General features: G+C 35.8%; 1 protein-coding gene across 3 annotated transcripts; it reads left to right on the forward strand.

Moving 5' to 3' along the window:
• Window positions 1-9,924: 9,924 nt before the first annotated feature.
• pld3 (phospholipase D family member 3) lies at window positions 9,925-24,413 on the forward strand. 3 transcript variants are annotated; one of them, XM_027999500.1, is made up of 13 exons: window positions 9,925-10,109; window positions 10,232-10,341; window positions 12,992-13,051; window positions 13,531-13,581; window positions 13,650-13,849; window positions 15,995-16,175; window positions 17,133-17,247; window positions 18,182-18,309; window positions 19,848-20,045; window positions 20,126-20,265; window positions 20,974-21,139; window positions 21,233-21,332; window positions 22,761-24,413. In XM_027999500.1, exons 3-13 carry the CDS (start codon window positions 13,025-13,027, stop codon window positions 22,940-22,942), a joined length of 1,488 nt encoding a protein of 495 aa, XP_027855301.1. In that variant the 5' UTR covers window positions 9,925-10,109; window positions 10,232-10,341; window positions 12,992-13,024; the 3' UTR covers window positions 22,943-24,413. The 3 variants fall into 3 exon arrangements, with proteins under 3 accessions (XP_027855301.1, XP_027855300.1, XP_027855302.1); XM_027999499.1 differs by lacking the exon at window positions 10,232-10,341; XM_027999501.1 differs by lacking the exon at window positions 10,232-10,341 and having other exon boundaries at window positions 13,665-13,849.
• Window positions 24,414-25,712: the final 1,299 nt, after the last annotated feature.

Raw genomic sequence — 25,712 nt, forward strand, 5'->3', positions numbered from 1 at the left:
GAAAATTTACATTATAACCTTAATTTACTTTGTCTACTTACGTGGCCATTTCTAGTTGTTTGCATCTAAATCAAAGGGTTGAATTAACATCTTATTTTGACCTGACATAGCTGAAGCACTGTAAAAAAAACACAACATTTTATCAAGTAAAATGCTGGTCTAGTATCTAGTGCAAACATATTAGCTCACTTGAATTAAGACAAAACTAACTTATAAGTAACTTTTCAGTAAGATATATGAGCTGGTTTACAGTCAATAAATCCTTAATATTCATAAATAAAAGTGCTAGTTCCACTGGCAGATTATTTCACTCATAAGACATTTTTCTCATTTTAAAAGTGAAATAATCTGCTAGTGGAGTTAAAACCTTTTCATCAATATTGAGGAGTTATTGACTTAAAACTTTCTAAAAAGGTATTTGTAAGTTAGTTTTGTCTTATTTAAAGTGCACTAAGATATTTCCACTGAAACTAGACCAAAAATCAAAAAATTGGTAAGGATTTGAATTTTTGTAGTGTACCAAAGTAATTTGTAGCATAAAAAACAGAAAGTTTTGAAGTATTAATTTTAGTAACAAATTAGTCTTAAAAGATAAAATCTCACAATTAAACACTATGTAGGAAGTTTTTCCATTTTTAAGAACAAAATCTACATGTAAAATGTCTGGGTACGAAAAGATTATTTATTCTTGTCTTAATGAAAAAAACACAAAATGTTTCCAAGTATCTTTAATTTTTATTCTAGTTTCTAGTGGAAATATCTTAGGACACTAAACTAACTTATAAGTAACAATATAAAGAAGCTTGTTTTAGCTCAGTAATTGCATAATAAAACATTTCAGTAGTAGAATATTCCTCTGTGCGGTTACCTAGCAACCCCAGCCCAGCCCAGGTCGTTACCTAGCAACCCAGTTCTAGCTCCACTGGCAGATTATTTCACTAATAACATGGGAAAAGTGTCTTGTTATAAGTTAAACTAGAACTTTTTTCATCAATATTAATGAACTACTGACTTAAAATAAGGTGCTATGTCTTGCTGAAACGTTACTTTTAAGTTAGTTTTGTCTTAATTCAAGAAAATAATATTTTTTTTTTTAGATTGGTCAGATTTTGTGTTTTTGCAGTGAGTTTGCTGTTATTTGAAACCTCTTGTCGTCCTAAGTGCAGAATATTCCCCCTCTTAAGGTTCCCCTGTTTGTTTTTCTTGAGTCTTAGCGGGAACAAAAGGCGGCTCTGAGTGCAACAATGCGTCGTCAAATCCCTGGCATTCACGGTCAGGGTGTAAAGTTTGGGGATGAACGCTTCGGGAGTCGGACTAATGAGGATAGAGAGCTGCTCCTCCCCGGCGCTGTCCCCTCCTCTTCCCGCACGCAGACCCGGTTCGACCGGACTGGGTAATCAGTTACCTGCTCTGTCTGACCTGCGCTGCCCACAGAGCGTACTCACAAACACCAACGGGAGCCAAATCAAGGCCACCGCCACAGGGCTTACCTCTGTTCTACGCTGAGATTATAATCCTCACTGCAAATACACAAATTATTACCAAGTATTTTTGTCTAGTTTCTACTGCATATATCTTAGCACAAAACTAACTTACAAGTAGCTTTTCAGCACGATACACAAGCTTGCTTTAAAGTAAATAATTCAATAATATTTGTAAAATGTAGTAGTACTTTTAGATTGCTTCACTTATAATGCAGGAAAAATGTCTTATTGTAAGTAAAATAAGCTAAAAGTGGAACTAGAACCTTTTCATAAATTTTAAGGAATTATTGACTGTTACCCAAAACATTTTGCATGTAGATTTTGCTACTAAAAATGGAAAATGCTGCTATAAAGTGTTTGATTTTGAGATTTTAGCTTTTCTTTCAGACTAATGTGTTATTGAAATGAATACATGCTACAAATTATTTCAATACACTGCAAAAACACAAAATCTTACCAAGTATTTTTGGTCTGTTTTCTACTAAAAATACTTTAGTTCACGTGAAATAAGACAAAACTAACTTATAGGTAACCTTTCAGCAAGATACAGGCGATTGTTTTCAGTCAATAATTCCCTAATATTGATGAAAATGTTATGGCAAATTATTTCAATTATAACATGGGAAAAAAATATTGTGTCATAAGTGAAATAAACTAAAAGTGGAACTAGAACTTTTTCATCAATATTAGGGAATTATTGACTTAAAACCAGCTCCTCTAACTTGCAGAAAAGTTACTCGTAAGTTAGTTTTGTCTTATTTTATGTGAACTAAAGTATTTTCAGTAAAAACTTAACATTTTTCCTCCTGCTATAAAAGCCTTTAAACAAATACAACTGGCTGTTAACACTGCATGCAAATTTCTGTGGTTTACACTGTTTTGTCCTTTTTCTTTCTACTGTATCTGTGATTAGCTCACATCCCACAACTAAAGGACCACATGTGTTTTCCTTATTCAAATGTTACCTCATGTTGACTTGGTTCGTCACATTTCTGCAGCAGCAGTAGCTTTGTGACTCATGATTAATGTTTTCTTTTAAAAGTGTTTCTGGTTTTACTCAGTAAGGTTTCTTAACAAACTCCTTCTCAGCAAGATACAGTATAACATTAATTTTATTTACATTAAAAAAAATATAAGGCCGCAACTACTAACTATTTATATATTCGTAATCAATTATTCTGACGATTAATCGATTAATCATCATATAAACATAGCCATATTTTTCATTAAACCACTTAAACTTATTTTATAGAATACTATGAATACATTAATCTTACTTTTTATTTACCTGTAAGGCTGCAGCTATTAAGTATTTGTATATTAGTAATTGGTTATTCTGACGATTAATCAATTAATCGGATAAAACATTGACATGTTCTGCAGCTTTTTCATTTAACCACTTAAGCTTATTTTATATGAGAAATATGATCATCTTGATTTTTATTTACCTTAATTAATGTAAGGTTGTAACTAACATTTATTTTAGCAATCCATTATTCAATTAATCGATTAATTGGGTAAAGGAATTGGCACATTTTCCAGATTTTTCATTTCTATCTTAAATGCAGACAATATGTTTTGACAACAAATGTCTTGCTGTTGTCAAAACAGCAAGCAGGGAAATAATTTCCCTGCTGGGATGAATAAAGTAATTCTATTCTATTCTATTCTATTTCCATTCAGAAACTATTTCCTGCATTCTTGTTAGTTGTGCAGGAGTCGCCACTTCTGCTTTTCAAGAAGTGGAGACGTATAATTGCGCATCTGTTTGCAGAGAGTGTAAACGTTGAGTTAGGGGGCGTGGCCAGCATCAGGTTATTTAGATTTAAAGAGACAAGACGCCCTAAAACAACTCAAAATAGGCAGGAATAAGCAGGACTCTCATTTTGTAAGAATGATTTTGTGCAAAAAGTGTAATGAACATGTTTTGTATCGCCACTAACTTGTTGAAGGAAGCATATTAGGTCACCTTAAATTGTTTTCTAATTCTACCTTGGTCGATTCAGGCTTAAATTATTTATGAAGGACTTTTAAACGTGCCACCTTACAGTTCACCCAGTCTGTGGTTCAGCAGTTCATCTCTGGGCGAACAGCTTGTTCTTCTGCCCTTTTCAACCCCCACTTCCACATCCACACTCTGACCGGGATCGCCCAGACCTGGTCATGAGGTCCAGCCCAGGCAGACGTGGGCTGAAGGGGAACAGAACGAACTGGCCCTCTGTCAAAATCAATTTGTTGTCATCATTTCTGGGCTCTGATTTATTGGCTGTGTTGCAGAGTCCGACCCCTGCACATCACAGCTCCAGCTTGCTCACTGTTTAGGCTTTTTACCTGCGTTTGTCCAGGTGATTCAAAGGAGAAACAGCATCTTTTACACCTTAAACCGGATGATGTCGTCACACTTGTGGAAATAACTATTTCCACAGTCATTTACTGTGGAAATAACTTGAAGGATTTTTTTTATCAGCATATTTCTCTACTTTTCAACTCTACTGCTACAGATTAAGGTTACAAGTCAGTAAAAAACATGTTTCTCCATCATCCTACTACTTCCTGTTGTCGACTTCTTTGATGTTTCTGTCAATAGTAACATCCTGTTATTGATCATGTGACACGTGATGCAAAAAGTGTTGCCGTTTCGGTTTTGCGAAATACACTAATATGAATACAGCCGATAGAACCACCTCATCCTCACGCCAAAACGTTTTTATCAAAAAACGAGTTTTTCCGAAATTGGTGTGCTTCCATTAAGGAAATTTATTTTCGAAATTGTTCAAATATATAGACAATAGAAATGCAGCTAGTGAGCACAGCTTAACAACTTAACAAAATGTAAACAAAAATGGAGCAGTGTCAGATTTGAGCAGTTTTAGGATTTCTCATTTGTCTTTTGCTAAAGACCATAAGCCATTTCTAGCGCTAGGCTAGCCCAGAATGCCCAGTGTTATAGTCCACTTCCTGTTTTTGGAGCAGTCTACGGTCCACTTGGCGTTCACATTTAGATTCAAACCTCACCAGAGTTCACTTCAACCAAACCCAGACTGAGGTTTGTAGATGGACCAGAGTTAGCTTCTTTGGTTCGATTGCACATTCACACCTCTCAAACAAACTGGACTTTCTGGACAAACGGACTGGAGTTGGATTAAAGGGACAGTATTTTGTGTTTTAGAGACACATGGTGTCATTTTTATAGCACAGTCAAGTTAACTATGTTACTAACAATATCAAATGTGACTTAAAAGAAATTTGACATCATAATTTAATATCTTGAAATTGGGCCTCTGTCTCTTTAGGAAACTCTGGCTTCAGGAAGTTATGCCAACATGGCTCCTCTATTAACCCTTTAACAATGTTTTTACCAGCACTTTACTGAGAAGTAGCTCCTATAATGAGCTCAGCAGATGGACCAGGTTTTTGCTAATTGCTACTGGCTAGTCTGAAGGAGCTGATTTATGGAGGAGCTGCATTTCGTAGGCGGAGCTAGGTCCGACCAGGCATTTAGCTCAGCTGAATGTTTACCATGGAGACTAAAGGATTTCTCAAGCATGCATGAAAGAATCAAAGCAACACTCCCGGTTTGTGTTTGTTGCATTTTAACTTTTACATAAATGCTGCCACTTTAAATCCGCTCACAAATATAAACGAACGGGCTTTGAGGTGAATCTTGTGTGCACGTCGCCATAGCAACAGGTGTTTATGACACCCGAGCCTCCGTCTGCTGCTTGTGGAATATCATCCAGGAATGCCGTGCGGAGGCACACCTGACAGCCAGTTGGGCGGCGGCTCCGGTTTATGGCGGCCCGCTCCGCTTCCGTCTCTGCATCCTTTAACTGCACAGGTGAGCAGCTTTCCGGAGATCCTGGAGGCAAAGACGGAGAGAGAGAGAGAATGGATCAACGGTGGAAGACTAGTGTTTCTTTGTTCCTCCGTTGTCGCCGCCCCTAAACAGGAACACATGAGTCAGAGTGTTACCTGATGTGGGTGTGTTGCTTTAAGAGGCTTATCATACAAGCTGTTGTTTAGTTAACAGCAGAGGCACTAAACCTGTTAACTGGTCCGGGACAACGCTGCATTTCTCCATTTACACACTGAAGCTTAAATGTTATTCTAAGTTGCAACAGAAAAAAAATTAAAAATGGTTTTTAAATCTGTGATCATAAATATGACGCAGCTGCTTGTTGTGCATATTTCGCTTTTTCTGATTATTATTCTGTAAAGGAGCTTTTAATAAAACCTGAAGCGTCTGTTTCTGGTTGTCAAGATGTTAGTGAAATATATCAATATCTGTAATATTGGTTATCAGCCATAATAGCAAAGTTAATATCAGATATCAGTGTCGGCCTAAATTTGCATCACTAGAGGAAACAGTTTATTGGCAATCTTTTTTTTTTTTTGACAATTTGGGTACTTAAAAATTTAAAAATTGACAAATTTTTCTTATTTTAGATCTTTTCTTTCCAGAAATAAGGAAAAAAATTACATATTTATAGTGCAAACCAACATAACACTTTGAAAAATGACAATTTACAGGAAATATGTTGTAATTTTTAACGAACCGCCATTTTATTTTGAATTGTTGACGATTAAGATAAAGAAAAACATCAATATTTTGCAAAATGATGATGGAAATATTTTCTACTTTGACAGTTTGGATGTTTAAACATTTAAAAATTGTAACATTTCTTTTATTTTTAGATATTTGTCAATATTTTGTGGGTGGCTGGGGAACACTTTGTGAAATTAAAGCATTTTCATCAGTTGCACCAAGATAAATCAGTGTTTTTTTCTGATTTGTTTTCTACCGTATTCGAATGCAACACTGACAAAAAAAAACTGTAAAAAAAGAAACATTAAAAAAAAAATAGAAATCTGTTTTGTCCTATTTATTATATCACATTAGAAACCAAATTCACAGCCAGAATACAAATATTTGATCAAATGAAAGACATTAGAGACACTTAAAGGTTTAACAGATAAATAGTAAAATAAAAGAAGACGTGTTTTAGTGTTTATTTAATAAATATTTTTAGGAACTTCTCCAGAGAGCTGACTCTTCCTGAATAGAGATGTTGTAAGTTGTGGTGTCCCTCAGGGATTCATGTTGGGCCCATTTTAATTTACGTCTTACATTTTTTTAATATTATATTTGATTGTTATGGAAAAACTAAATATATTTGAGTTCTGATGACTCTACACTGTAAAATCTATTCAGAGCTGCAGAAAACCGAAGGACAGCTGATAACTTTCATAAATCAGAGATGCTCGTTTAGGTTAACTTAGGTTTAGATTAAAATTTTTAATCCCGTTTAGAACCGTTGAAATATTATTCAGACCCAAACCAGGAATTTAGGTTTGATTTTTCTCCATCTATTTAAAATTAACTCAACTCTCTTTGCTTTGGTTTTGCATTAAAAACCGAAACAAACTTCAAATTTTGTTTAAACCTTTTTTAGAGTAACCTACTTTTAATCGGTTTTGAATTATTTTTGTTCATTTTTAATCATTTGTAGTTTATTTTTAAGTAAAATTATGCACATCTTCCTTACAGATTGTCTTTTTTTATTATTTTATGCAACACTTTGGTCATTTCTGTTGATTTAATTTGATATAAACTAATTAATAAATAACTAAATAAAGCTGTGTCATGCTGCCACACCCCAAAAAACACTATGTCACTTAACTGAACAAACAATAAAGCACTTCAGCTATACTTTTGGTTGAGAGTAAAAGCATGAATACTGTCCATTTTTTATCATTTAAGTGGAAAAAATGTCTATTTTCTGTTTGTGGCAGCTCAGATCTCCTACTTATGGACATTTTTGGGTTTATTTTAACAGAAAAAGAGTAAAAAGTCTTAACTTCCACACTTCTTGTCTCGCCTATCATTCATTCAGATCAGAAATGTTTCCTTTAAAGCGTCTATTTTGGGTTTAAAATGAAATAAATACTCAGAAGGAAGAGAAAAAAATTATCTCCTTGGGACAACAAAGCAGTGACCTAAAATAGTTCATGTTTCCATGTGCGCCGTCACCAGCCATTACAGCCGCTGTAGTGATGTCACCGGGTTTTATGGCCATCTCTGCCATAAATAGTCCTCACACAGTAGAAATAAAACAATATCAACTGACACTTATTTATTAAAAACGCACCTACTGACCTCTGACGCTGCTAAAATATTAGTTTACTGTCTTATTTTAGCTCTGGTTGTGTTTAAGGAAGTTTTGTTTTCACTTGAACTTTTACAAACGCATTGTAAAGAACTGAAATGGATAAATAAATAAAAAACAGGAAGTTGTGATGGTAATAAAAGTGGAGCCACAGTTGAGTTCTGGGTCGATTCTTCGGCAGAGTCACAGGGACACAAACACGCCTCCTCTGGGAAAAATACAACCTGAGAGCATCACTGTCAGGAAAACAGAAGGAAAAAACGCATTTTACCTGCAAAACGATGGAAACAAACACGTCAAAGTTATCCCAAAAATATGAGTCAATGGGAATAATAATAGTAAAAAATAAAATGTGCTACAGAAGAGAAGCCTGCCAGGGTTTTATTGCCTCACTATAAGTCTGTCTGTGTTGCTGTAAAATAATAAAACTGTCTAGATTTTTTCTGACCTGGTTTCTGTGGTTACACACCTTCAGCTTGATATTTCATTGGTTTTTAACCTGAAGGAAGCAGGTGTGTTTGCATGTGTGAACCTGGAATTTCTCCTCTTCTTTCTTTCTTTCTTTCTTTCTTATCAATCTGCTGGTTTCACCGCCAACAAAAGCAAACTGGCCATTCATCACCTTTAAATAAAGGCACATTCCTCTGTTTTACACGGATGTTTCTGCTGCCTGCGCTCCGAGCTGCTGCTGGAAATGAACTCATCTGTTATCAAACCGAAACATCTCCGGCTTTAGCGGTTTATTCCTGCGCTTTTGTGCCCCCTGTTGGTCGCCAGAGGAAGTGATGTGTTTCTACAGTTTAACCTGAAAATAAAGGTGGATTTCCCCCCTCATTTAAGCAAAAATAATGCTTCATAAGAGTCGCAAATGTTACGTAACGTTGGGGGAAAAGTACATTTGTTGTTACTTTAAAGAACCGTCCTGTTGTTTTGTATTGTTGCCGTTTAAAATAAGGAAGAGCATCGATATTATGCAAAATGTTCATGGAAATATTTTCTTTTTTGGCACTTAAAAATGTCAAATGTAAAAGTTTTTGTGGATTATCAGATATTTTCATTTATAAAGAAGAAAAATTCTACATATGTATAGTGCAAAGCTGCATAACAGTTTGAAGATTATTTAAATTACTTATAAGAAACCGCCATTTTATTTTGTAAGTACTTTAAAATAAAATAAAAAAACATAAAAATATTATGGAAATATTTCCTATTTTGACAATTTGGTCACTTAATCATTTACAAATTTAAAAAATTGTTTTATTTTTAAATGTTTTCTTTCCAAAATGAAGGAAAATTCAACATATTGACAGCTAAAAAGCTACATACACTTAGAAAAGAGACGATTTTTAATCTACTACAAGAAATTTATCATTTATAAAGAAGTGCCATTTTATTTTGTACTGTGCCTTTAAAATAAAGAAAAACATCCATATTTTGCCAGAAGATGATGAAAATATTTTCTATTTTGACTATTTGGACAGTTAAACCTTAAAAACTAAAATGTGTTTTTATATTTTTGATATTTTCTTTCTGAAAAGAAGAGAAAATTTACATATATTTTGTGTAAAGCTACATAATGCTATGGAAAAGCTGATTTACAACCTACTACACACAATTTGTCATCATTTTTAAAGAAACACAATTTATTTTGTATTGTTTGCCATTAAAATATAGAAAAATATCCATCTTTTGCCAAAACAAAAGATGGATATATTTTTCTTCTGCATGGTGTGGTGATATTGAAAAGAAATTGTAAAGTTTACAACCTAATGACTAAAAAATATGCTTTAAAAATGTTGCTGGCCCTTTTAGTGTAATTCTGTTGTGGAAATCGACTGCAATTATTCCATAAAAAATTATAAAATTGGCATTTGTTATCATATGTACATTTAAAACATGCCAAAATGTGGTTCTCTTGTGTGTTTCTATTATTTTTAGCCAGTTATTAGAGTCATTGTGGAATATCCAAAGTCAGACATGTTAATTTCTTGATTATCACAAAGTAAATATATTTTCCACTGCTGGAAAATGTTTTTAAAAATACCTCTCCCTATGAATAAAATAAATTAAGGACTATTATGTTCAGAATATATAAATATTTCATTTAATTTCGTTTTATTTCATGTAAATAGATACATATTTCCACCCCACGTTTCACTATGTGTAGTGTAAAACAGCGGCCTCGTGTGGTGAAAAGTGATATTGTCAATTGTGGAATTCGTGGATGACGTCACGGTGCAGTCTCAGTTCTGATTGGCTGTTTCGCCGGATCACATGACCACCTGCCCAGCTCGCTGTTGTTGGTTCGGTATGAAGCTACCACTAAACTGTGACAGATAATAGCGCTTAACATCTGTTTTCTCAATGTGTTGCCAGTTAAACGCGTATTTAACCATTACTGTGTTTAAAGAGAATACCTAGACGCAGTTATCGAAGGATTTTTAACCCATGTTAACAGGTGAGTTGGGAGTTTTTCTATTAGTTTTAACTGAAAGTTAGTTTTTTTATGGCTTTGCTCTGTCAGCGACTTTGGTTCCTCTCATCTCACGTAAACAATGTAAGTTGTTTTCCTCACTTTAGAGAAGTTATTTTATAGTTATACGGTGAACTATATTATTTCTGCGGAGCTGACGTGAACTCGCTTACTGCCAAACGCGTGTTTGAGTTAATTCGCAACCGTTTATCACAAGATGAGTCAGAAAAACTCAAGTCATAGTTTATTTGTTTTTTATTGTCGTTCCTCAGTTCAATGTAAACAACATGTGAGTTATTTTAGCTATAAATGGGGCAGATTTTTATTTTATTTCATTCATATTCACTATCGGTTTATGAAAGTTTAACGGTGCGTTTAGTACTCGGAAGTTGGGATTTCCTAGTTCCAATTTGTAAACAATGTGCTGGGAATTTCCTTTAAATTGGTGTTGCCTTCGGTTTTATGTTTTGTTTCCCCCGTTTATTTCTTTTTAACACTGAAATGAAAAAGATTGTTGGCATAAATGTTCCGCTTTATTCAGTTATTACCTCTTGGTTGGGTCAGACTGGATGTTTGCTACTTTTCTGTAGCTTTACGCTATTATCATACGTAACTGATTATCAACTCAAAAGCTAATTTAATACCTGAACTTTGACCCCAAACCCATCAGGAGTTAAAAAGAAAGATTTCTAGATGCAGAGACAATTGGAGGAATATCAAACCATTTCCTCCAGCGATGTTGTTTAAGATCCTATCCCCAACTCCAACGTCTTTCTGATTTCTAACCAGACAAAGATTATAAAGCAATCGACGTGATTAGCAGTTCTTGTCAACAGTTGATGATGTCATTCAGGACTTATTACTGTAAAATATAATTTCTTCTGCTTGGAAATGGAGCTGTTAGCATGTGATGACAGTCATGAGACATTCATACGGCAACATTCTGGCTGCTACTGGAAATTCTCACTGCCTTCATCATCACTACCTACTGCAACTCTTTGAAGAAGGTCAGATGAGTTATGACTTTGGAATGAATAAAGTATTTTTTAAATTGAATTAATTGGCAAAAGCAGTCACAGGACTGAAGGATTAAACTATGCTCAACAGGTTCAGAAATTTGCTTTCACAGAGAGGAGCTAAGGTTAATGTTACCAGTAACAAGGTAAAGTTACACACTGCAAAAACACAAAGTCTTACCAAGTATTTTTGGTTTAGTTTCTGGTGCAAATGTCTTAGTACATTAAAATAACACAAAACTAACTTACAAATGACCTTTCAGCAAGAAATATGAGCCTGTTTAAAGTAAATAATTCCTTAGCATTGATTTAAAATATAAAGTACTATTTCCACTGGTAGATTATTCCACTTATTTCATAACCAACTGTAACTGTACCGTTACCTAGCAACCCCGGCCCATCTCCTAGCAACCAAATTCTGATTCCACTGGCAGATTATTTCACTTATGGGAAAAAATGTCTTGTGGAAGCAGCACTTTTTCATCAACATTAAGGAATCGTTTAAACAAGCTTTTATATCTTACTGAAAAGTTATTTGTAAGTTAATTTTGTCTCATTTCAAGTGTTATAACATATTAGACCAAAATGACTTGGTAAAATTGTGGGTTTTTTTAGTGCATTTTCAGAACTATAAAACATTTCCATCACATCAGTCGTTTAGTTAAACTCATTAAAGGAGATGGCAGGGAAAGTGAGAACAGATTCCTCTTACCAACATGTTCACAGAGTAGAAGTAGAATATTAGATTTTAGCAGAAGTAGTAGCTGGATCATAATATGTTTTTTTTTTATAACCTGAGGATCGTGGGATGTTTGATTTTTGAAGTCAAAGAACAGTTTGATCTGATTGCAGCGGTCCCTGTTCCAGCTGCAGAGATGCCTCACATGTTTCTCTTGCGGCACAAACTCTCGTGACTGCCGCCTCAGGGATTTTACAGCGCCACATTCCTGCTGTCAGCATCTGAACTTCCCCAGTTCCTTAAAAGGAGCAGTATTAAGTAAAATTGACTTTTTTTAAAGCTTCCCATAATATTAGAATGTTATTTCATCATAAAAAACAAACCTGAGGTGTTAATTTGAGTCTTTAATGCATGTTTGAGAAATCCTTCAGACTAGCCAGCAGCAGCTCAGAGGCAGGAGGAGGCTCTTAACACCGTCAATCATCCTCATGTACTCACTGCTAAATGTGCTAATGGTGAAGGAACAACTTACAGAAAAGCCGTTTATCTGCTGCCATCTGTGGCTATGCTAACTAGCTTTAGCGTTCACAACAAGCTATGCTAGCTAGCACAGAAGGTGACTGACAGCGCTAAGACCCGCCTCCCTGCTCAGATTGGTCAGAACTAGTCCGAACTGAGGGAAGACAGACGAGTTAAAATGTTTTCACAGATTATACATACAATACTGTCATAACATAGTGACAGTTTTCAAAAATATGTTTGTTTATTTTACAAAATGTAACTTCTGCAGCTTTCACACAGGAGCGCTACACTGATAACGTCCTGAAGGTGGAGTTTCAGAAAGAGCAGGAGCTCCTTAAAGAGACAGAGGCCCAATTTCAAGGCGTTAAATCAGGAAGTCAAATTTCTTTTAAGTCATGTTTTCTATGTAGCATTTTTACAACAACTGCGGGTAACATGATTACTTGATTGTGTTAAAAAATAACACTTTGTGCCTGGAAATCTATAAACAAAAAAAGCTGTGTGTCTGTTGATTGTCTTTCTGTTTGGAAATTTCCGTTTGTTGAGTTTGGAAAGAATAGAACAGCTTCTGTTTTGTTCTCACTCTCTTTGGTTTTTTGCTCTTTGACTGAAAAATGTGAAATATTTTTATTTTCTTTATGTTTTCTCAGATTTTTAGAGAAAAATCGGACAGAAACATAAACATGAAGTCGGACATCACCTATAACCCGGTAACCATGTTCTTCAGGCATTAGCAACTTACAAGAGACACACATTCAATAAATTAAAATATTACTGAAAAACCTAATTATTTTATTAACTTCAACACTTATTAAAACATATTACACATGAGCTGTTACTGATTACAGTCTTGGTCTGTAACAGTAAATTATTTAAAATGTTTTAATATGCTAATAATTCTGCGTATTAAAGCATTCTAAACCTCTTAGTTCTTGTTTTTTTCAAGTGTATTTCAGGTTTCATTGATAGTCATGAGATCATTATGCAAAAACAGGAAGTTATTGATTTGATAAATTATGAAAATGTAAAGCGACCGGAAGGTATTATTCCAGTTTCAGTCACATAACTGGTTTCACTTCTCACAAAGCTAAAGTATCATCTAACCCGTATTGTTGATTGTAGTTTCCAGACCCAGCTTCATATGAAAATCCCTACAGAGTTGAGTGTAATTGAGTGAATTTGTGTGCAGATGGTGGATCCGGAGAGACGGAGGCAGGAGTTCTCCCGCAGAGCGCAGCTGGTGAGTTTCTCCTCGGTTTCAGTCTGTTGCTGTGATTCAGGACAGAATAAATAAATGAACAACTGCAGCCGTTTCTCCGTCAGTTCGCCAGGTGTCAGATCGCTCTGGCCGCCATGGCCTGTGTGCTTCTGGCTGCCATGGCGCTCTACAACATCCTGAGCCTGAGGTCGGCGGGGTCAGTGAAGTCGGCAGGTTCAACGTTCCACCATCCTGCCTCCATCAGCAGCCGCCTTCAGGAGACGGTGGAGTCCTGCTCGGACCCCTGCAAGTAAGCAAAGACCCTAACATTAGCGGTAATGTGCTAATAGCGCAGCTAATTTTGCACTTAGCGGTGAAAAATTAACTCAAAATTTTCCAATATTGAGTTATTGAAAAATAACTCAATAAAAAAATATATATGTTTGCATATATATGTATATCTATTGATATAAATCTCAATAGATAATGCATCTGATAGAATATTTCATATTCAATATATAGGATATTTAACGAACTCTGATCCAGAACCGGGTAAAAGTATGAAGTGGCGTGTAAATTGGACCAACGCACCGACCACTGTGGCGGGTTGACCATTTGAACAGAAGAGAAAAAAAAGCTCCATTCAGTTTGAGCTTCTGTCCAGGGGGGGACTGACCGTATGGGAGACATTACAGACTAATGCACATACTCTATATGGGGCGGCCCTAGGCTGTCATAATTTAACAAAAAAAGTACTTGAAATATAATCTTTATCGACGGCGACAGCCCATTGGTTGATTTTATTGAAGGACATTGGGCTTATCCAATGAAATCCCTCAGTCCCTCTCCCTTCTAAGTTTATAAATAGCGTTATTTCAGTTAGCCGGAGTCCAAGCAAAGTGAGCGGATACGAGACCGGGCGGGTCAGAAAAACTACAATAACAAAAGCTAAAAAGCGCATAAACCCATTCAGAAAAACTTGTCAAACTAACCGATAAGTTTATCACACAATTTTTGACCACTGGAGCAGATTGAGGAGCAGAGAAGGAGGGAGAATTAGTGATTCAGGGGATTTATTGTCCTTGGAGGAGGAGGAGGATGGGAGAGACGTGACGAGGGACAGATTGAGGAAGAGTTCAGATTAGCTGCTGCTGCCCGGTAAGGAGTGAACATGTTCACGAAGAGGCAGGAGGGCAGCTGTGAGTGAGTGAGAAAAGCTAACGCTAAGCTAGCAGGCAGACTGAAAAACACTGGGATAACAGGAATAATGACGGCCGTGGAATTAATAATGAACACGTTCTGAGATGTTTTTAGTAAAAATAAGAATTGTGAATTTCAATAGAAAACGTAATAAGTAAGGGAAAACAAATAGAACAGTTAGAAAACAGCTATTAATATAATTTAAAAAATGTTAAAAAATTACTACACACAACTTAATACTATCTGGGGGAGTTGTAGCCTAAATGTGGAAACGTTCAACATTGGAAATGATTGCAGAAATTTTAAGTTTGTGAAGTTAAAGTTTGCTGTTAGTAATTACTTCAAGTGAACTTTTTGCTTTACACCTCTGTTAAGGTGTCCATGCTTTATGTTAAATTAGTCTGTATTTGTACATATGTATGGTAAACCTATTATCAGTAAATCGGTTTTCATAGAGTTAAGAATAAATTGCATATTTTATATAATTTGCTTGTACAGGTGGGGTTTGTAATCAAAAGAAAAAATCAGGCTGGTGGAGAAAAATTTTAATTTCCACCACTGACTTTAGATATTTAAAACAAAAAACTAATCAATGATTATCAATAACGATATAAAAAGCTTACGCCATGATATGTTTTTTAGCCATCTTGTCCAGCCCTGTGTTTTAGCACTTTTGCTACCTTTGAAAACGTTTAGCCCACTCAGCTTCTGCTAAAGGAATTTAATTGGCTGCTTTGTGAATGAAGTTTAACATCTTTGACGTGTGGTGGGAGTCGACCTGTCTGACATTAGCACGTTAGCATTAGCCTCCTCCTGCTACTATTTTGTTGTAGCGCTTTAGTGTTAGCGGAGCTAAGATTTTAAGTAGAATATCAAATCAGGCCGACATTTACATTGTCTGTATTTTAAAATACAAATAAAAAACATTGAAGTTTCAGGTTTTAACTTGACAAAAATGGAAAACGTTAGTAAGTATGAACACTTAAAAAAAAGCTTCTGGTTTTCTACATAATATTAGAAATAAAAGGGAAGAAAAATGAGTAAATTTCCACCAAATAAAATCAAACATTTTGAGATTAATTTTACATATTTCCAATACAAAAAAATGTAAATATTCTCTGATTAAATTTGCTAGAAAAAATGTAAAGTTTCCCATGTTGAAGGTACTTTACTTGGAGTTTCTATGGAACCCGACTGTGACGGTTTGTAATTTCTGGGATGTCTCCTGACACTTCCTGTTCTTCTCCCCGGTCAGGATCGTTCTGGTGGAGAGCATCCCTGAAGGGATGGAGTTCAACTCCAGCACCAGCAACCCCTCCATCTTCCAGGCGTGGGTCCGCCTGATGAGCGAGGCGCGCAGCAGCGTCGACATCGCCTCCTTCTATTGGACACTCACTAACGAGGACACCAGCACTCACGAACCGTCAGCCTCTCAGGTCAGAGCCAACCCAAGGTCCTTTACACTGCAAAAACACAAAATATTACACAGTATTTTATAGTTCCTAGTATAAATAGTACAGTGTTTTTCAAAGTGGAGGCCGCCAGGGGGCGCTGTGGCCCCTCAGAAAGTTGGATGGAAAAGTAAAGAGAATTAAATCTGATACATTTTTTAATCTTTAAATTTTCCTCATAATTTTTTGTTTGCTATTACGTATTTTTTAATAGTAAAATACAAGTTAAAATAATTTATTTAAATCTTATTTTTGATGCTCATTCTCTGATTGGCTACCAGACAAATTCATCACTCTGCTAAGCTAGCATAGCAAGAAAAAGACCAAAACAAAAAAAAACGTTCAGCTGCAAAAAACCATAAGAACGGTGGGGAAAAAATTACATTTAATGTAAAAATATTAAATATTTTCCTATAATTAAAAGAGAAAATTGTGGTGAAAAAAGATATTATCTGATAACGAAATGTTCTCCCACAGAACTTATGACCGTCTAAAATGAGTCGGTATGAGGTCAGCACTTATGTTAATTGATGTAATATTTATTGAATAGTGAATAAAAAACATTCAAAATGTTTCTTTCCATGATATCGGAGTTTGTTTTAAATTAATAATTCCTTAATGGAATATAACAAAACATTTTTCCCATATTATAAGTGAAATAATCTGCCAGTGGAGCTAGAACTGGGTTGCTAAGTAACGGGTTGGGCTTGGCTGGGGTTGCTAGGTAACGGCACAGTGGATCATTCTACAGATGGAACTAGAACCGTTTCATCAATATTAAGGAAATATTAACTTAAAATAAGCCCCTGTTTCTCGCTGAAGTTATTTTAAAGTTGGTTTTGTCAAGTGAACTAGGACACACTAGAAATTAAACCAGAAGTACTTGGTAAGATTTTATGGTTTTTGCAGTGTAGTGTGTAATGGCGGTTTCTGTTTGCGCAGGGGGAGGAAGTTTTGAAGAGGCTGGCTGAACTCTCCGGGAAGCTTCAAGTTCGGATTGCGGTCGATTCGCAGGAGGGAAAACCACAAGCTGACCTCAAACTGCTCAACGATTCAGGTGATTCGTTTACCTTCACATCAGCAACTGCAAAACCCTCATAGTTAATGTTTGGTTTTTAATTGAAGTGCAATGTTTTTGCCTCTTTCCCTTTGAGAAAGTTGAATTCTAGAAAAAAAAGAGCACAAGCTAATTATACTGTCACTTTGTTATACAGAAAACAATATCAAAATCAAAGCAGCAAAATCTTTTCTGAATATTTTTCTAAAAACCATCTCAGAGGAATTCCAGATAAGTCTGTAGAAAAGCTCATAAAGATGCTAGAATAACCTAAATTTGGTTGGTATATAGCTTTATTAAGTCAGGATTAATTCATTATAAATCTTGCAGTTAACTTCATTAAAATTTTTATCAAGTCCAACCACTAATTAAACAATTAAGCCCTTTTTGTGATTTATAAAAGTATGCCTTTATACGTTTTTACATTTATAAATCATATATTCATTCAGAAGTGATCTCTCAGTATACAGAAATACCTAAAACTTGTGAATATTTAAAATTTTCTCTGAAAATTATTAAAGCTGCCTATTTTAATAGTTAAAACACCTAATATACCTTGATACGCATTAATACACTCAGTGGAAACCGTCTTAGCGCTACCGCTAAGCGCCACGTTTTCCCTCATTTCCTCTCTCGTGCGTTCAGCCAATCAGCACCAAGCGAAACAAATGGCGCTAGCATTTCTCCCATGTATTTCAGATTCTCATGCTGCATTTTCTTTCGAATATTTCCAATTTTTCAACATCAAAGAAGCCACTAATAGGAAAACTTTTTTGCTATCACTTTGCAGTTTTTCTTCACATAAAAATCAGTTCATAACTGATCATGTTCATAGGCTCCTCTGAACTTCACATCTATTTGTGCATCTTATGAATAATTGGCTATAATCTGATTATTAACAAAGAGCGCCTGCTAAAGCCCAGGTGTGTTTCAGGAGCCGACGTCAGGACGGTCAACATGAGGGCGCTCACCACCGGGGTTCTTCACACCAAGTTCTGGCTCGTAGACAGGAAGCACATTTACATCGGCAGCGCCAACATGGACTGGAGGTCCCTGACACAGGTACAGCTAAACTGCTTGAAATGCTCAGGGTAGGCCTATGGCCTATACAAAACATGTTTATTACATTTTTCCACTAAATCATTCTTAGATAATGAGATTTCAGTGTGCTCAGTTATAAAACTATCTTAAGCTGTTTTAGAGTGAAAATGGCTGCAATCTGATGTGCAATTATACAACTGTACATCTTCGTAAAAAGCATTAGTAGAGCCTTCTGCACAACCAACAAGAATGCAGCAAGTAGTAGAGGTGGGTGGATCGATACAAAATATCAATAATATTGATACCAAGTCTGTATCAATATCAGATCAATGTTAGCGTGGTAAGACTTATACTTACGTTTCTTGAAATTTTATTTTATTGTTGTATTGTAGTTTAAGTATCCTGTAAAAACTATTTTGCTTTGATTTGCTCTCAGATGATAAATAGCTTTTATTTAGAAAATAATTCACATAAATTTGTTTAGTTTTTCTAATATTTCTATTTATTATGCTGATACGTTATTAAAGCATTTTATAGACACCTATAAACTTTACTTAGATTCTGTCCTAGACTTTAGCAAAATAATTCAAAGGAAAACCCACAGAAATACGTAAAGGTCTAAAGTTTGATGATGTATCATACTTAAAAAGTAAGTATCGATATTGATATTGGCGATACTGGCCCTGTGTTTACTTGGTATTGGATTGATACTAAAATATGCAACATCTCACACCTCTAGTTTCTGGTTGGTAAGTCAGCAACCCTTGTGTAGCGTTCTGATCTATCAGAATCTCCTAAACTTTTTAAGCTCCACCAGCTGCTACACAACAATGTCCACTACTGTTATAAAACTCAAAGAAATTATATAAATGTCATGTTTTGTGATTGGAATACCCCTGAATCAAATCCATTTATGTCAAAAATGAAGGAAGGAGATACAGAACCGAGACTCCCACTTGTTTTCCCACCTGATAGTCCAGTAGACTCGGCTCGATTGGGGTTTAAAGTAGAAACATTTGTCACATTTTCAGTTGCTGTTGTGCTCTTTCACACTGCACCGAGTCAAACCAACCAAACCAGCTGAAAAACCTGTTCCCTCCTCGCCTAGGGGGGGCGCTGCACCAAGAATCACTGAAGGATAAGACACAGAAAACCTCTGAAGACGCCGAGCCCATCTGCCTTCTTCTTGAAATGTAAACAAAAATGGTATTCAAGTCATCAAGTCATTTCTAACGCTAGCGCTAGCCTAGCATGTTTGTTTTGGTTGTATTTACCCAGAATGCCCTAAGCCAAAGCCTACTTTCTGCTTTTGGAGTGGTCTATGGTCCGCTTGGCGTTCACACATGCATTTGAACCGAACCAGAGTTCACTTCAACCGAACCAAGACCGGGGTTTGTAGGTGAACCAGAGTTCACTCTTTGGTTCGATTCAGACCTCCACAACCGAACCGGACTTTCTAGACAAACGGACTGGAGTTGGATTAAAGTGGATTAAACAGGGCTGGTGTGAACGCAGCCTCAGATTCTCCTGTGAAACATTTTGGCTCCACGGTTGTCCAGGTGAAGGAGCTGGGGGCCGTCGTCTACAACTGCAGCTGCCTGGCCTCAGACCTGGAGAAGATCTTTGAAGCTTATTGGTTGGTTGGAGGGAGCGAGTCCATCCCGTCGCCGTGGCCATCCACCTTTTCCACGCTGTACAACAAGGACACGCCGCTCCAGCTGCCGCTGAACAGCACGCCGTCCAGCGTTTACCTCTCTGTGAGGATCAGCTTTTATTCCAGTAACACCAGACTCCTGCTTCCTGTTTCCTGTTTTGCTAAGTCTCCTCTCCCGTTCAGAGCTCTCCTCCGTCCTTCTGCGCCGCCGGCAGGACTCCGGATCTTCAGTCACTTCTCAGCGTGATTGATGACGCAGAGGAGTTCATCTACATCGCTGTCATGAACTACCTGCCCACTACGGAGTATACGCACCCGAAAAGGTAAAGCTGAGTGGATTTTAGCAATGCCAGCGGTAGCATCATGGTAGCCAAGCGGTAGCCAAGAAGAAATGAAAAAGATGAAAATACTGAAAAAAATAAGAAATAAAATAAATTTAATTTTGATAACTTTGGATCCACCATGTCTTCAGTTTTCAAGTCAATCGATCAAATTCAAAGGCTAAAATTAGCCATAATTTAGTCAGATTATCAGCAGAAAACAGAGACTGATGCTGATAATAATCTAATGATATGTGAACAGATTTAGTATTTAATTATTTATGAAACTGATACTAAAGTATAACTAAATAAGAGGCTCAATTTCCCTCATTTTATCACAGTTCAACTTTATTCTGTTAATATTCCGACAAAATTCTGGAAATATAAAGATTTTATTCTTGTAATATTGCGAGTTAGTTCTGTTAAAATTCTAATTTTATTCTGGAAATATTATTTTTATTATTATTATTATTATTCTCTTCGTTTTAGGACTTTATTCTGTAATATCATGTCTTTATTCTGGTATTAAAGTTTTTTGTTAGCTAATACTTTGTTGTAATTTTGAGCTTATGAATAAATGCAAACTTGTGCATCTAGTTTTTAAAACTCATTACAGTTGATAATAGTAAAATCATTCCCTCTCCCTTGTTAACTGTAATTTCACAAAATAGTCGCCTCCATATTAGGTTGGATTTTTTGCGCTGTGTGCAGGTACTGGGCCGACATCGACACGCAGCTGAGGCGGTCTGCGTACGAGAGGAAGGTCAAAGTTCGCCTGCTGATCAGCTGCTGGCCTCACTCTCCGCCCGTCATGCTGCCCTTCCTGAAGTCTCTGGCTTCGGTTCACGACTACAGGAACAAGCTGGACGTCCAGGTGGTGAGTGGCGCCTCCTCCTGAAAAACACAGCCGCGGTATGCTGGGCCGGTTGCTACGGTAACGAAGCTGGGGTGTTCGGTGTCGGTTTTTCAGAGGCTGTTTACGGTTCCCGCCGACCCGAGGCACAAAGCGATTCCCTACGCAAGAGTGAACCACAACAAGTACATGGTGACCGACAAAGTGGCGTATATCGGTAAGACCTGTGGTACATCCATTGATTCAATCTTTGGTTCTGATGATTTAATTATTGGAAAATATGGAATTTTTTTTCACCAATTCACTCCTTGTGTTTCCGTAGTTCAGAGTGATGTCAGGGCAGCCATCTTGTTTTACAGCTTCATTATAGTTGGACTTTGAAGATCAACTCTATGACGTAGTTTTAGCACCAGGCTACGATTGTTATTGTTTTAGTTATGAGAATAAAATCATAGTATTACCATCAGAGGAAGGCAGAGTAACCAAAAACTGTACTCAAGTAAGAGTAACTCTACTTCAACATAGTTTTTCTCAAGTAAAGGTAAAAAGTAGCCATCCAAGAAATTACTCAACTAAGAGTAAAAAGGTATTTGGTAAAATGTACTGAGTAACTGATCAAATTATCAATCATTTAATATTTAAAATTACATCATCAGATGGACCAAAATATAAAGTTAAGTGGGAATTTTGGTATTTTAAAGACAAAAATTCATCTAAGTAACAAAAAATAAAATCAGGCTAAATAAAAATTTTCTAAATCCATTTCTTTCAATAAAAAAACTTATGAAACTTTAATAAAAACTGCAGTGTGTGTATGAGTCTGGTGAATATCTGGGTTAAAACATGTTTTGTGGGTAGAAAACCCAAAAATTTTACTCAAGGAAGAGTAGAGATACTTCACAATATAATTATTCAAAGTACAGCGTAGTAAAAATACTCCTAAAAGTACATTTTTCTCAAAACGTTACTGAAAATATAGTAAATGTAACTGAGTAAATGAAAGTAGTTACTACCCGACTCTGATTACCAGAATAAAGTCATAATTATAATAATGTCACATATCAGCAGGCACTGCCTATTGCTTAGCAACCCCAGTGGAACTCCAGCATGTTACCTAGCAACCCAAGCTGAGCTTCGGCACATCTTCTCAGCTGGTTTTTGTTTACTGTACAATGGCTGCTGGAAAAGACAAGTGTTTTGTTGTCGACTTACCATTCAGAAGCCCCTTTCTGTATTCTTATTGGGTGTGCAGGAGGCTCGACTTGTGCTTTTCAAAGACGTACAAAGGTTGCATAATTCCAAGCATTTTCTCGTACGAGTGTAAACGTTGAGTTTCGGTGGTGTGGCCAGCAGCAGCTTACTTAGATTTAAAGTGGCAGGACGCCCTAAAACAGCTAAAATCTCATTAACTATGAATGATTGTGGGCAAAGGAAATGTGATGAACATGTTTTGTGTAGACCATAAATCTGCCTGAGCCTGTTCAAGGATAATAAGTCACATTTAAAATGGGAAATCGAATTTGGTATAAAAAAACCCCAACAGATTTTATTTTTAAACACCCAGAGAGATTTCAGTTTCTTAAAGTGGGAAAGAAAGTTAAATGGATTGAAATATATTCATACATATGTGTGTTTTTGTCCTCAGGGACGTCTAACTGGTCGGGGGATTACTTCCTGAACACTGCTGGGTCGGCGCTGGTCGTGAACCAGACGGACTCGCCGGACCCGACCGTCCAATCCCAGCTGAAGACCGTCTTCGAGCGGGACTGGAACTCGGCCTACAGCGCCCCCATCAGACACGTTGCAAACCTCAAACACGTCTGCTGATCTCCTCACACCAGAACTCGTTTGCACATGCGCAGCACTCAGGTTCTCCTGGGCTTTGGACCCGGGCGAACGCTGGTTCTGGTGAGCTGGAAGCACAGAACTATTTTTACTCCTTGAATTACTTTTTCCCCCCACATGTTGTGGAGGTTTTACACAAACTTCACTGGGATTTCAAGCGCATAAGTGTGAAAGGGAAAGAAAAAAAGGTGTTTACTCAGAAAAATCTGAAACGTGTGGCGTGCATTTTTCTCACCACCACTAAGTCGAAGACACTGCAAAAGCACAAAATCCTAACCAGTACTTTTGAGTTCACTTCAACTAAGACAAAACTAAGTAACTTTTCAGCAATTTTTCTAAACTTATTTTAAGTCAATAACTTCTTAATATTTCCCAGTGTAATTAGTATTTTTTTCATTAATATTAAGGAATTATTAACCTAAAATACGCTTCAATATATTGCTGAAAAGTTATTTGTAAGGTAGTTTGTAGTAAATCAAAAATACCTCAAAACTTTAAATACTTTGGCTATTTATGCTACAAATTACAGCAGTACACTGCAAAAACACAAAATCTCACCAAGTATTTTTGGTCTAGTTTAGTGGGAAAAATGTCTTATTAGTGAACTAATCTACCAATAGAACTGGTAATTTTTCATCGATGTTCAGGAATTAATTTCTTAAAACAGGCTCCTATATTTAGCTGTAAAGTTAGTTTTGTCTTATTTCAAGTGCACTAAGATATTAGCACTAGAATCGACCAAAAACACAGAAGAGTTTGTGTTTTTGCAGTGCAATATCCATATTCAAATGATGGCTTTAACAAGTTTCTGTTTTAAGATTTTTACTTTCATTAGACTTTTATTTTCGTTCCATTTCACAGTTATGTGATACTTTTAGTTGGTCTGTTACTTGAAACACATTGAAGTTTGTGAAGCATTAAGGCCAAACATTTTCTCCTGTGTCTCTTTTTAAAACATTTTGCAGCTTTTATTGATTTTAGTTACAGAACATTGTTTTTTTTTTTTTTATTACAATACATAAATGCTCTTACTTGGATTTTAGATTATAGTTCTTTAGCATTTTAAGCTTCACCATCAGTGGGAGTTTTTTCAACTCAGGGACTAAAATCTGACTATTTTTGACTCTATCAACGTGAAAATTAGCCTTTTTATTTACTAATCTGCTGCAATTGTCCTGTTCTGAGATTTTTAAACTCACTTTCAGGATCTGAGTGCATTTTCTTTTTCTTTTTACAACTTCACAGCAGTTAAATAAATTAAATTAAGCATGCAAAGCAATGGTCTTTAGTTTCAGGACTACTTTGAACTCTGGTTCGACATCTTTGTTGTAAAGTGATTGAAACAGCAAATAATCTCAGGTATAATCTCATAAAATATCTGGGAATATTAATAATTATCTGCAGCAGCTGCCTGTGATCAATAAATCATTTTCAATAAAAGTTCTTAAACCATTTTCTGTGTTTTCATTTTTACCTGCGACGTGTGATTTCAGCTAGAAAAAAAGCTAATGTAGATAATACGTATGGAGTGCCAATTGTACCATTAGTCAAAAATCAACAGCAACAATTTGGATTATTTAGTCTGACTCAAGAATGTTTTTTTTTTTCAAACTCATATTTTCACCATCATTGTTTTTTATTCTTTTGTATATTTAATTTGCTTCAATAATATTTAGTTGTTGCCCTGCGACAGACTGGCGACCTGTCCAGGGTGACCCCGCCTCTCCACCGAAATGTTCGCTGGAGAGACACCAGCACCTCCCAACCCCATTAGGGACCAGGATGTTAGAAAATAGATGGATGGAGGGAATATTTAGTTGTAGGCTAAACCTTGAGCTCCAAACTAAATCTTTAGGACAGAATTCAACCAATGGCAGTTTAGCCACAAGATATTTAGCTTACAAACTAAATATTTAATTAGTGAGCTACATATTTAGCTTCAAACTACTTGTTTAGTTTGTAAACTGAACATTTAGTTTCAGCAAATGTTTTGTTTTCAAATTAAATTCTTAGTTGGAAACTAAATATTTAAGATGAGTATCAACAAAAAAAACAACATAAATTGCCAAGTAAATATTTAGTTTTGACCTAAAAAAAAATTACTTTTCAAACTAAATATTTTCACTGCAACATATTTTGTTTGAAACTGCCATTTAAATGAATGAAAAACATGGTGAAAATATAAAAAAAATAAACCCCCAATATTTTGTTCTTATGGCAGGCTAAGTGTACAAATTTAGCCTGCAATATTTAGTTTGCAAGCTAAATTCTTAGCTCCAAACTAAATATTTAGGATGGGTTTCAGCAAATGGCTAGCAACCTAACTAATTTTGTAGCTTACAAACAATTTAGTTTAATCAAATATGTGGTTTGAAGCTAAATATTTAGCTTGCTATGTAAATATTTAGTTTGTAAGCTACATATATTTATATTGTAAACTAAAAATATTTAATTTGTAAGCTAAATATTTAGTTTACTAACTAGATATTTGTAAGTAAAATATTTCTGCTTGCAGCTATAAATGTTTAGCTTGTGACCTAAATGTTTAGTTTTCAAGCTAAATCTTCAAACTAAATATTTAGTATGGGATTAAGCAAATTAACAGTAAAAGAAAAAGTTACTCAAGTAAAGGTAACTGCATAAATATAACTAGTTACTACCCATCTGAATGCATCGGACTGTATGGTTGTATCAGGTTACAGCGTCCCTAAAATAGCAGGCTACTGGTGCCTTTTAAGGCTATCGATTTATG

The sequence above is a fragment of the Xiphophorus couchianus genome, chromosome 18, assembly GCF_001444195.1.
Source record: "Xiphophorus couchianus chromosome 18, X_couchianus-1.0, whole genome shotgun sequence".
In the NCBI taxonomy this organism is placed as follows: domain Eukaryota; kingdom Metazoa; phylum Chordata; class Actinopteri; order Cyprinodontiformes; family Poeciliidae; genus Xiphophorus; species Xiphophorus couchianus.

Coding starts and splice junctions, on each gene's coding strand:
- pld3 (XM_027999500.1), top strand. CDS start 13,025: ATGAAGTCGGACATCACCTATAACCCG. Junction 13,052..13,530: donor CGGACATCACCTATAACCCG/GTAACCATGTTC, acceptor ATTTGTGTGCAG/ATGGTGGATCCGGAGAGACG. Junction 20,266..20,973: donor GAGTATACGCACCCGAAAAG/GTAAAGCTGAGT, acceptor CGCTGTGTGCAG/GTACTGGGCCGACATCGACA.